At 46.8% G+C, this 13254-nt stretch overlaps 1 protein-coding gene across 1 annotated transcript in view; it reads left to right on the forward strand.

Annotated features, from left to right (window-relative positions):
• Positions 1-13254, forward strand: part of CARD10 (caspase recruitment domain family member 10) — an 81435-nt gene that overhangs the window by 31036 nt on the left and 37145 nt on the right. Inside the window, exons 7-9 of the mRNA XM_053251631.1 lie at positions 7018-7173; positions 7737-7862; positions 10347-10544. Of these exons, the coding sequence (XP_053107606.1) occupies positions 7018-7173; positions 7737-7862; positions 10347-10544 (480 nt within the window). The remainder of the gene's footprint in view (positions 1-7017; positions 7174-7736; positions 7863-10346; positions 10545-13254) is intronic.

Raw genomic sequence — 13254 nt, forward strand, 5'->3', positions numbered from 1 at the left:
GTTGTGCTGTCGAGTCATTGTCGACTCCTGGTGACCACAGAACCATGTGATTGTCTTTGGTAGAATACAGGAGGGGTTTACCATTGCCTCCTGCCGTGCAGTATAAGATGATGCCTTTCACCATCTTCCTATATTGCTGCTGCCTGATACAGGTGTTTCCCATAGTCTGGGAAACATACCAGCGGGGATTCGAACCGGCAACCTCTTGCTCCCTAGTTACTTCCCTATTACTTCCCTGTTGCGCTACATGAGATTTATTAGAAGAAGATGCCACTGTTTAAACCTAGAATGCCATGTCTTCAAAACTTCTTATTTACAATATGGGTTACAATATTTCTAGACTATCAGCAAAAACATTGCTCTCCCACTGCCAAATGCCCCTTCCCCTCTTTTTTTTTTAACTGAAGGGAAAAGGAAACCCAAAGAAAGCAACTGTACTCTTTGTTTGCTACATAAATCTGTATCCTATCTTTTCTTCCATCATGGAACTCAAAGTGGCATACAGGGGATTCCCAGTTGGTCACCCATCCAGGTACTGACCAGACCAAGACCTGCTTAGCTTCAGCAGGGTGGCTGTATCATGTGTCAAAGAGATCACACCCTGGGCTCCTGGAGAGAGTATAATCACTGTCTGTGCCAACACTAAAATTCAAATGAGTGCTAAAGACCTGAGTTTGTACAAACTGAAACTGGATAGTGGCAGGGGGCAGAACAGTATATTCTGCTGAAAAGCAGTGTATCAATAACAATATATGGAGGGTGAGGTGTGCTTTTTCAAAACAAAACAAAACTCAGCGTAACTAGAAAATTATATTGGAAAATACCTACTGCTTTCCAATCAGCTTTAAACAGTTATTGCTACTTTACCTTCATATCTAGCTTTGGCTCAGGAGCAAGGATGCCATCTCAACTATCTCAGAGTCCTGTTCTTTCCTGGCATGAGGTGCAGGGAGCTTGTGCAGAATGCCTCCCCCCTGATTCCAGTGGGTTTTCCCTTCCCTCCTGTGCCATCTGCCATCCTATTTCCCAAGCTCCCCTGGCCTTCCGAAGTGGCTTTTTGGGAGGTTAGGGGGCTGCAGTGGGAGGAAGGCTTTGGCACAGCCCCTTTCTCTGAGCTTCCTTCCATTTGTGTTTGGACACAATCCCATGTATTTTGCCTCAGACCCAACTGGAACCAATGTCAAGAAAGAACCAAGATGGCAGTACAGTCATCCATTGCCAACCGCGGATTTCCCAATTGCGGTTTTGAGGATCCGCGACTGGGAAATTGTGGCAGGTCTCGCCAACTGCGACCCGAATATCTGCAGTTTGGCAAGATTTTGGGGCAATTTGGGGTCTCCCCTGGATTTCTGGGGGTCAGGGGGTGTTTTTCAGGGGTTCCTCTTCACTCCTCTTACTGACTCATTGGGATTTGGGGGGATTTGGAGGGATTTTTTCCTTTTTTAAAAACTGTATTTTGTGGTCCTTTCGTGACTGTGATTCCCTTAACCCCCTGTTGGCCATTGATTTCAATGGCTTGTCAACCGCGAATTTCCCAACCACGAGGTTTTGCTGGAATTGAACCCTTATGATTGGCGAGGGATGGCAGTACTGGCTCTTAGCCCATGGGGGGAGAACTTGGCCCTGGTAACTGCCCCAAACATGCCAATCTCTGGTTCTTCACTAGGCTGTTTCCCAAGTTTGGGCCATGAGATTTTGTTCAGTCCCCAGAATTCCTGACCTCTGTGGCTACTTAACAGGCAGCTGATGAGTGCAGGGTCCCAGTAGCCCTGCTCAACTGGTCTCCTAGCCTCTGCTATGTAACTTTCATGTCTCCCACTGCCCAGCCACGTATGTTATAGAGCTGCTCTCCCAACTGCTAAGTGGGTAGGACAAGCATCCTACCCACCTTCTGGAGCTGTGTGCACTCCTGATTTTTGGCCATGTGTGAATTAAAAGCTAGGTTGGAGGAGAGGAAAGTGATTGTATGCAAGACGGGCTCAGGCTCCAGTAGTGTTTCCTCCTGCCTTGGTGGTACGCTGGATAAAAGTGCCGGGTAGCGCACTTTTAAAGTGGACGGTGCTGTTGGATCCTGCACTGGCATTGCACGTTATCACTTCCCACTCCTCCAACCTTAGCCTGTGTTTTTAACACAACTGAAAATCGGGAGTGTGCACAGCTCCCGATGGTGGGCATGCACTTGACCTGCCCACTTAACAATGATATGAACAGCCCTTATGTGTAAACCTTAAGGCAAACAAAGTGATGTATACCAGCAATGCTGCTATTTTTCTTTGCATCAATGCACTGCCCTTTTTGCAAACCTTTCCTCTTCCTTTGTTGTTCCTCCAAAACACACCTCTTTCAAGGCTGTGCATGCAAGCTCTGAACCACTGGAGCACACGTTTCCCTTGATTTATTTCAAAAGGTGAAACATTCTGAGCAGACCAGCCTCCCATTGCAAGGCTGTTCCCCACCACTGCAGCAAGACTATTGCCGCCATGCATTACATGGGTTGGAGTGCCGCTGGTGCTGGATCAAAGCTAGAGTTAATACATGAGCCAGCTGGGGTGGTCAGTGCCATCCAGGGGAACAAATGCACATTGTGATTTTTGACAAGGACTACACCTCTAGAGATGGAAAGTAGGTGAACGCATTGTAATACTTTCAGTTTTCAATGTGTTATCATGCTTTTATTGTCCTGACCATTGGGCCTACAGCGGCCAAATTTGCAATAGTATTTTAAACGCTTTTTAAAGTTTTAAAAACACAAAAGCTTCTATAGAACTTTATCAGTGTTTTCAGAGGAATGGAAATGAAAATTTTCAGGAACGTTGTCCAAGAATTACTCGTTGGAGAGGGTACAACAATTGGTTACCCTAACCCAGGGATGTGCAAACCTGGTCCTCCAGTTGTTGTCGAACTACAACTCCCATCATTCCTAGGCACAATGCCTCCCCTGCCCTAACCCTTACTCTAAATGACTGGAATTTTACCTAATCATTTGGTGCTAGGGATAAAGAAGGGGTGAAAACACAGAGAGAGCTGTTAAGTGCAACTATGCTATCTTTCACCCTCATCTCTAGGGAGGTAGATGTTGCCAAAAATCACTATGACCATTTGTCCTCTGAGATGTACTCAGCGATACTGATGGCCAAAATTTGTGGACCAGGCTCATGGATTATGTTAGTAAAATTAATGCTAAAATAAAATCTATTGTAAGGAAAGGCCTGTGGTGTTGCTTTAGATGCCACTAAAATAAATATCAATGGGTGCTTTGCACAGCTGTAGCTCTCAGCTGTTGTCTGGGAGAAACAGGCTGTCTGCCAATATATATGCCCCCCATCTTGTCCATGGATGATATGTGGATATGGTATCTTAGAATTTTCTCCTGTTATGTGTTTGAAAAAGCATCCAGCATTTACAGAAAGCTAATGGTTTGTTATGTCCTTGATTTAAAAAAAAATGCTATTTATACATTATCTCTTCGCATACAGCTTGTTCTAGTTATCAAAAATCTGGAGAAAACTACTTAAAGATGTTCTCACTTTGGGTGTTCCTTCCCCAACAACAAGGTTTAGCCAGCAGAAGATATAATTTTACTTAAGAAGGGAAAAACAAGACATTGATTAGTGAGGAAGAAGCATCTGGATATAATCAGTTATATAAATCTATTATATGCTCAAGAAAATGTTGATATTGCCATTATACCGTATAATTCTTTCTTTGAGTGGATTTAAGAATTGGTCCTATGTAGCATGAAATTATAAGGTTTTTATCTTGGTTTTTATCTTGGAAGACATGAGCCCATCTCTCCATATTCATAATGAACTGTAAAGCATGGCTTAGTTATGACATTTCAATTGTACCGCTTCAATCTGACACAGTTTGACTCTTTAGTTCAAATTTGAGAGAATAATGTGTTTCACTGCTCTGGGCCCTCATATTTGTTGACTCTTGGTCAAGACAGTGGCTGCCCAACTGCAGTAGACTACAAATTACTGGGTTTCTGGTAGGGATGTGCATGAAACATTTGGGCACCTCATTCGAGAGGTGCCAAAATGATTCAGGTTGCTGCAGCCTAAACATTTCGGGGGGTGGGGGGTGAGTGGTAGTTTTAAGGAGCAGGTATGCAGGCCCTTAGACCACCTTAAGTGGCACAGCGGGGAAATGCTTGACTAACAAGCAGAAGGTTCGAATCCCCGCTGGTACTATATCGGGCAGCAGCGATATAGGAAGATGCTGAAAGGCATCATCTCATACTGTGTGGGAGGAGGCAATGGTAAACCCCTCCTGTATTCTACCAAAGACAACCACAGTGCTCTGTGGTCGCCAGGAATCGAAATTGACTTGATGGCACACTTTACCTTTATGCAGGTCCTTACCTGCTCTGCCGCCACCCAGCCGCCATTCTGGTCACGATTCTGTGCCGCTCAAATGGCTGTGGGTGGCTGCTTCCCTTTTCCTAGCAGCCTGTGTATGGTGTTGGCACACACGTGGCATCTGCATAGATGCCATGTGTGTGCCGACGCTGCACACAGGCTGCTGGGAAGAGGGAAGCAGCCGCGCACGGCCTTTTGAGCGGCACAGTGCCATGACCGGAATGGCAGCGGGGCAGCGGAGGAGCAGGTAAGGACCTGCATACCTGTCTCTTAAAGCTGAGTACCTGCTCCTGAGTACCTGCTCCTTAAAGCAGTAAAGCTCTTACTGCTCTCTGTCCCCCACTTGCCCGAAACGTTTCATGCACACCCCTAATTTCTGGTTAGTCATTTTCCTATGGTACCTCCTCACTATAATGCGCATCACCACCTATTGTGTTGGGAGCTCTGGATGATGTGGAGAGCTCTTATGCCAGCACTGGGTGCCTCTAGAAATGTTCTGTATTAGTGTGGAAGCTCTCCATGGACACTGACAGATTCTATGGAGCAGGCGGTACAACTTATTACAGTGGAATGCAGAAAGTCAGCATGGAGAAGTGGGTTCTCTAGTGTGCACAAAATGCTTTTAGGCAGGGGCGTAGCTATAATTGAGCAAAAGGGTTCAAAGAACATGGGCCCCCAGCTCCACCCCTCCCTATTTTCTTCATTATCTCCCTCACTCTGGGGGGGCCACCAGGGAGAGGGATGAACACGGGCCCCCTCTCCCCTAGCTATACCCCTGCTCTTAGGACATATCTAGAAGAGCAGGTTTCAAGTTCCCTCCCTGGCTCCTCCAAAATAGGGCTGAGAGAGATTCCTGCCTGCAACCTTGGAGAAGCCACTGCCAGTCTGTGAAGACAATACTGAGCTAGATGGACCAATGGTCTGACTCAGTATATGGCAGCATCCTATGTTCGTCTATACTACACACTTAGTACACACACTTTCCATTCATTCCTTCTCCCTAAGGATCTCTGGGAACAGTAGTTCTGTGAGGGGGGTGTTCAGAATCTCTAACAGACTTCTTAGCACCTTCACTGAACTGTTCCCAGGATTCTTTGGGAGATCATAAAGCATGTCTTTAGTTTCTAGTGGAAGCAAAAGGATACGGACAATAGCCCTTTATTTATTTATTTATTTATTTATTTATTTATTTATTTAACATTTTATATCCCGCTCTTCCTCCAAGGAGCCCAGAGTGGTGTACTACATACTTATGTTTTGCCTCACAACAACCCTGTGAAGTAGGTTAGGCTGAGAGAGAAGTGACGGATTTGAACTCGGGTCTCCCTGGTCCTAGTCCAGCACTCTAACCACTACGCCATGCAGGCTCTATGCCTCGTCCCTCAATTACACTCTTGCTCAGGGCGATTTGCAACATTAAATAGATACAATATAAAACAATAAAAATTAATAAAATCTAAAAAAATTAAAAGACCAAGGTAAAACCACATTTACAGTTACAAGTGTTTAAAGTTTCAAATTAAAGGTTATAAATAAAAAGCTTAAAACGAAGAAGCCTACCAGATATAACAGTGGATAAAAAGCCTTTCTAAAGCGATGTGTCCTTCCAGGCAATATGTATGCCTTCAACCCCCACCCTGCCGTGGAGTACAATCACAGCAACATGGCCCCCCCCCGCCCCGCCGCCCAACCTACACATCTTCACTAGACTGCCTGTTCAGCCCCTACACATGTAGTATGGATGTGTCTGTAAGCTCTGTGTGCTTTCTCCATTTGTGTTTAGCCTACTTTCTCAAGGGAAGGCGGCTTGTGAGATCGCTCTGTGTCCATGTGTGCATCCATGTCTCCCCCACCCTCTAACAGCTTTTGCATTTACTGTTGGATAGAAACTAATTTCACAGCACAAGAGAAGCAGTCCTAGGGGAACCCAAAGGCGCCCCCCTCCCCCCGCCTTTTGTTTTGGGCACAAATCTGCTGTGTTGGTTCATGATGGCAGCCAGTCAATACATAGGCAACACACCCCTTTGTAGCCCACGTTCTGACAGTTGGTTACAAGCCAGATTCACAGCACATGGGAGGGGGTCCGAGATAAGAGTCAGCACTTTAAACAAAGCATAAAGTAGGCCTCATTAGTTCTGCTTGAAGTAGTGGGATAGTCACCACTGGACAAGGGAGGACAAATGTCTCTAGACCACCAGGATTGGGGCTGGCTGGCACAGCATCCCCTCACCCAGGGCATCCCCTTGTCCTTCTCCCATGTGTTCACCAGCTGGGAGCGTAAGGTGCGACACCTTGCCTGCATCTTCCCAGCCAGCAAAGAAAGCATCATCATCATCTGGGTGCTTTCTTTCTCTCCCTCACTAGGAGCGAGAGGGGCTGTGTGACCCCCACCCCACTTCTGGGTGTTGGCCACTCACCTGCACCTGACATAGACACGGGACGTGGCCAGCGGTGGGCGGAGGGGCCAGTGAGGACAAGCTCCCTAAACCCCTGACTTAGAGCTACTTGTTTTACTCCAGCACACCTGGTGGTGATATCTGAAAATTGGCCCCCTGTGTTAGGGTGTTCCTAACTGCTGCTACCCGCCCCATTCATCCCACTGCCGGTAGTTCAGATTGTCTGAGCAGACGAGTTATTTTGCTCCCTTGTCGCTTAGACGGCAGGTGAAGGCCAGGTGCCAGACTCCGGGAGGATCCTTTTAGACATTCTGGAGCATGACTGGAAGGAAGCACAGGCTGACCGGCAGGAACTGTGTCAGAAACTAGACTCTGTGCAAAATGAACTGCACTGGGCAGAGGAACTGAGAGATAAGGTAAGAGATTCTATCCCAAAACATTCTTTATTGGGGATGTGTCAATGGAGATGCATGCTGCTCACTGTGCCTAGGATGCACCCAGTCTTTAATATCTAAAATGGAGGGGTGCTGAGGTTCAAAACTGCCTGCTAGCCAGCCACAGCTCCCGCCCTGGAAGCCCTACCCCCATCCCGTGTGTTTATGGGCTATGTATGGTTACTTTGGAAGTATGGGGGAGAGAAAATACTCTGCTTGCATGCCTTTCTCTCATTCTATCATCAGTGGCTGACCTCCTCACTAAATCAGTTAGTCATGACTAACTTGTCCTATTAATTTCAATGGGACTTGCATTGGGTAATTTATCCAGATTGTCAGCCACTATGTGTATCCTGCTCTTTAATCTAAAATGTGCAACAGCATAAAAAGTTAAGAGATGCTGAAATCAATCAATGACTTCATCTGTTCCAGGGCTCAGACCTAGCACTAAAAAAGAATCAGATTTCAGGCCTCAACCCTGCGTGAATTTAAGCCCTAAATGCATCCCTGGAAGGTTTAACCTTCTGCATCCCCTCCCCTTTCAGTACTTGCAAGACATGGAGGGTCTGCAGCTGAAGTTCCAGACTCTGCAGAAGAACTGTGACCTGTACAAACACAGGATGAATACCGTGCTGACTCAGTTAGAGGAGATCGAGAAGGAAAGGGACCAGGTGAGTTGAAACTGCCCCACTGTCCCCCAGAATAGGGCCCTCATTAGGTGGTAGAATCCCTCTGATATAATCTCGGACTGCCAGGGGGCTCGGGGCTGAATCTTACATTCTGGTAGCAGCTTGGTTGCCTGTCTTCTTGTAGTGACGTGGTTGCTGCTTCTCCATAGCTCCATCCCATGCCACTCCAGGTAAGAGAGGGATGTAGAAACTTCCTGGGAGGACTGAGATCTAGTGGGAACAAGGATGCTAGTATTGTGCACCCAATCCAGCCATTTTGTTTTGTGTTTTCTTTTTCTTTTACTCCTACTCCTCTACCCCTTCTCCTCTTCTAAGGAGCTCGGGGCAGGATACAGGGTTCCCCATTTACCCTGTTTTATACTTGCAGCTGCCCTGTGAAGTAGGTTAGGCTGAGGCAGAGTGAGAGCTTCATGGATGAATGAGGATTTGAACCTCGGTCTCCCTAGTCCTAGTCTGATGCTCTGTTGCCTACATCATGCTGCCTCTCAGAAAGCTAGATGGCTCTTCCCATGTGATGCCACACCTGTCAGGTGGCCTTGGCCCCAATGGCTGGAAGTCATGTAGGTTCCAAAGTGGAGTTTGGAGCCCATTTACAAGCCCAAGCCAGTGCCGCAGTTCCTGAGGCCTATGAAGGGCAGGCCAGAAAACCAGCTGGGATGCTGGGTACTACTACTGCTGTGAATACTTAAGTACTGTTTTTCCACAAAAGCTTAAAGCAGTTTACTCAGAAAAATGAATAATGAAAATAAGATGGTCCCCTGTCCCCGAAAGGTTCACAATCTAGAAAGAAACATAAGGTGGATACCAGCAACAGCCACTGGAGGGATGCTGTGCTGGAGCTGGATAGGCCAGTTGCTCTCCCCCTGCTAAATGTAAAGAGAATCACCATTTTAAAAGGTGCTTCTTAGCTTAGTTAGCAGATGGTAAAAGGCAATGGATAGGTAGGTGGCAGAGAAGATGTGGATGCATAGAAGGACGGCCTAGTGGTTTGCCTCAGCAACAGGTTGCCTAGTCTGAGGGAGTACAGCAGACCTTGGATCTCTACAGGAGGCGGTGGAATGGGATTGGCTCTTTAGGATCACCTCAACTCCTGACAGCAGGAGAATTCTGGCCCATCAGGTTTGCATCCTGGCTTGAAGTGCCTGCAACTTCCTTCTCTGATCAGCAGCCCCAGTGCTGCAGGCCAGAGCCCGCTTCAGGGGTCTTTGCCATTGCTGAGGTGTCCTGGGAGGGCCTGCCTCTACTGCTACTGCCTGCCCTTTCCCTCTGGGTGGTGGTCCCACTCCCAACCCCCTCCAGGGAGGACTGACCCTCTCAGCGCTCTCCTCAGTACTGTGTTGTCACCTGAGGCAGTGGGTCCTCCTCCCCGCTGCCCACTGTGCGGAGGTAGAAGGCAGACATTTCTTGCAGCTGCTCACCCACCTGAGCAAGCAAATTGTGATGGTGGCTAGGAGAACCACTGCCCATGTTACGCTGAGTGGGATGTTAGCCAGTGTCTGGTGAATGCCACAAGGGGGTTGAAAAGGACTTCCAGTAATCAAGTGGGGCTTTATTGCACTGCATAATACCATGACCCTCCTATGAAAGCAGAATAAATTATGCAGGATCAGCAGATACATACAGTGTTGCCTACGTCTTTTAAAAATATTTTTATTATTGCAAGACAAAAGAGATATACAAATATTATATAAAACTCTCACCACCTTACAATAAATGCCTCAACTCATGGAAAATAATGCATATTATCCTGAATATTATTATTCAATATTATCTTGTACATTAGTATTCCGGTATTGAATAACTACAATCTATCCTTTCATGACCTTATTTGTTTCTTCATCTTTTGCATTTCTGCAATAATTTAATTTAACCCAAAGCACTGTCTTCATACATGGTTAAGCCAATCTAATCTGGCTGGAGGAATTGTTTTTTTCCAGGCTTTACCTTTACAAAGCCTAGCTGCAGGCAAAAGGTGGATAATTAATTCAAGATCATCGTTTAGTAATTCCTCCTTTATTTATCTAAACAAAACTGTTCTTGGATAATGCTTTAAATTGCATCTTGATGTTGCTTCCATTGCCGATAATGCATCTTTTCTGAAATCCACTGTTAATGAGCATGACCTAAAGATGTGCAATATATTTGCTCCTGCAGCCTTGCATCTCCAAAAAGTGTCTTTTGGTAGATGATAAATGTGTTTTAATCAAGATGGGGTCAGATACTGCAGCGTATAGAAACTTTCTCTTGACAGTTTGTTTAAGGCTGCTTTCCCGCAACCCTTGCTGCTGATCCTCTAAAATTGGTGTAGGTAGCTCCTGCTCCCATTCATTTCTGTAATTAATTTTAACTGGCATCACAGTGTTGCATAATCTTATTCGGACTGTGGAATTTTGTGTGCATCATTCTGCCTGCAACCCCACCTGCCCAAGAGATATCTGCCTCCCTCCAGGACTGTCTTTCTTTCAGGCAATCCAGAACCGAGATGGCATTCAGCTGCAATACTCCCAAAGCCTCATTGAGAAGGACCAGTATCGCAAGCGTGTTCGGACCCTGGAGGAGGAGAGGGATGAGTTGCTGAGCCAGCTTACTCAGACGGAGGGCAAGATTAGCACTCTAGAGGCTCAGTTGCAGCGGTGCCATTGTGCCAAGAACTTGGGCAAGAAGGTGAGTTCAAAAGGGGAGGTCACTTGCACAAAGAAGAGGAAAGAGCAAATATTTTGGTGGGAGGGAGAGAAGATAGCTTGGAGTTATGGAATAAAGTCAGGGTTGTAGGAAGGGAGGACATAATTGCTTTTTGCATTGGTGGGTAGGGATGTGCATGAACCAGTGCTTGGCCAGTTTGGCAGCGGTGGGGTTGTTACCTTTAAGGAGCAGGGAGGGTGCTTATCCCCCCCCTCCACTGCATTTCCCCCGCTGGTGCTGTCTCCAAAACCACTTGTGCGGGGCGGCAGCATACCTCCTTGCTGCCCCAGTCAGCGTCAGACTGGAAGTGAAGAGAAGAGAGAAGAAGAGAGCTGGTCTTGTGGTAGCAAGCATGACTTGTCCTCTTAAGCTAAGCAGGGTCCACCCTGGTTGCATATGAAAGGGAGACTAGAAGTCTGAGCACTGGAAGATATTCCCCTTAGGGGATGGAGCCACTGTGGGAAGAGCATCTAGGCTCCAAGTTCTTTCCCTGGCATCTTCAACATAGGGCTGAGAGAGATTCCTGCCTGCAACCTTGGAGAAGCTGCTGCCAGTCTGTGTAGACAATACTGAGCGAGATGGACCAATGGTCTGACTCAGTATATGGCAGCTTCCTATGTTCCTAAGTGGCTGGTGCACATGTGTATGTCAACTGCGCCAACACTTTTGGAGACAGCGCCGGCATGGGAAATGTGGCGGGGAGGGGGATGAGCACCCTCCCTGTTCCTTAAAGGTAACCCCTCCTGCTGCTGCTGAACCAGCCTGAACTCCGGACCTCCGAACCAGTTTGTGCATATCCCGATTGGAGGGATTGAAGTCCAAGGCAATGTTCACGGTAACAGGGTTTTCTAGATGTTGTTGACTACAACTCCCATCATCCTCAGCCAAAGGCCATTGCAGCTGGGGATGATGGGAGTTGTCGCCAATAGCATCTGGGAATCCCTGTTACAGGGAACACTGGTCCTAGGTGCCTTTTCAGGTGGCAGCTCTCCATGCTCTCTGTTTGCTTGTTGTGCCCTGAATTATATCTTCAGATATTATGGAGAGGAGAGCTGGTCTTGTGGTAGCAAGCATGACTTGTCCCCATAGCTAAGCAGGGTCTGCCCTGGTTGCATATGAATGGGAGACTAGAAGTGTGAGCACTGCAAGATATTCGCCTCGGGATGAAGCCGCTCTGGGAAGAGCATCTGAGACTCTAAGTTCCCTCCCTGATAGCATCTCCAAGATAGGGCTGAGAGAGATTCCTGCCTGCAACCTTGGAGAAGCCGCTGCCAGTCTGTGAAGACAATACTGAGCTAGATAGACCAATGGTCTGACTCAGTATATGGCAGTTTCCTATGTTCCTATTATCTTCACATATTATTACTGATAATATTGTTGTCGGGTTTTTAGGAATATTTGCATACTGCTTCTCAACAACAACATTCTCAATGTGATTTATATACCTAAAGGAATGAGAAGTGGTTCCTTGTCCCCAAGGCCTCACTGTTTAAAAAGAACACAGGAAGCTGCCATATACTGAGTCAGACCATTGGTCTATCTAGCTCAGTATTGTCTATACAGACTGGCAGCGTCTTATCCAAGGTTGCAGGCAAGAGTCTCTCTCAGCTCTAACTTGGAAATGCCAGGGTGGGAACTTGGAACCTTCTGCTCTTCCCAGAGTGGCTCCATCCCTGGAGGGGAATATCTTATGGTGCTTGCACATCATGTCTCCCATTCATATGCAACCAGGGTGGACCCTGCTTAGCTAAGGGGACAAGTCAGGCTTGCTACCACAAGACCAGTTCTTAAACAAAGGAGACACCAGCTGCAGCCACTGGCAGGATACTGAGCTGGGCTGAATAGGAACAATTGCTCTCCTTTTGCTAAATATAAGAAAGGAACCACTTGAAAAAGGTGCCTTTTTGTCCAGTTAGCTGGGCTGTATGTATCTGTGTATCTGTGTATGTATGTATATGTGTTTTCCAACTATCTTGCATGAAACTCAAGGTGGTATGTGTAGGGATCTCCCATCTAGCACATCAAGAGTGTTTCTGAGCACATGCTGGGAATTTGCTTTTCAGTATACTGGATCTACACCTCTTTAAAAGCACCAAAGGAACATAGGAAGTGAACTTCTGTTGATTCAGACCATTGGTCCATCTAGCTGAGTAGTGTCTACTCTGACTGGCAGCAGCTCTCCAAGGGGCAGGAGTCCTTCCCATCCCATCCCTGGAGATGAGATTAAACTTGGGATCTTCTACATGCAAAGCAAATGCTCTGCTTGGCTTGCTTGGCTTCAGCATGCAAAGCAAAGGGCTATGGCCCCATCCCCTAAGGCAGTGGTTCCCAAACTGGGAGCCTCAAGATGTTGCTGAACTACAACTTCCATCAGTCCCAGCTACAATTTATTTTGTAGTTTGGGAACCACTTCCCTAAGAGGAATATCTTACAGCAGTCAGTGTTCACATGTAATCACCCATTCAAATGCAAACCAAGGCAAACCTTGCTTAGCCAAGGGTTTTTAGCATGCTCCCTAGCACAAGACTGGCGTAATCCCATTTGTACATGCCCTGGAAACTCCTTGCGTTGGCTTTAGGAAACCACCGATTTATCATGGCACGTGCTTTAGGAGGCAACAGCCTTCATCTGTTGCGTGAAGTGGACCAAGAAAGCAGCAAGAACATGAGCATAAAGTAAAGCCAAGTTAAGA

The sequence above is a fragment of the Hemicordylus capensis genome, chromosome 5 (genome assembly GCF_027244095.1).
Source record: "Hemicordylus capensis ecotype Gifberg chromosome 5, rHemCap1.1.pri, whole genome shotgun sequence".
Taxonomy (NCBI): Eukaryota; Metazoa; Chordata; class Lepidosauria; order Squamata; family Cordylidae; genus Hemicordylus; species Hemicordylus capensis.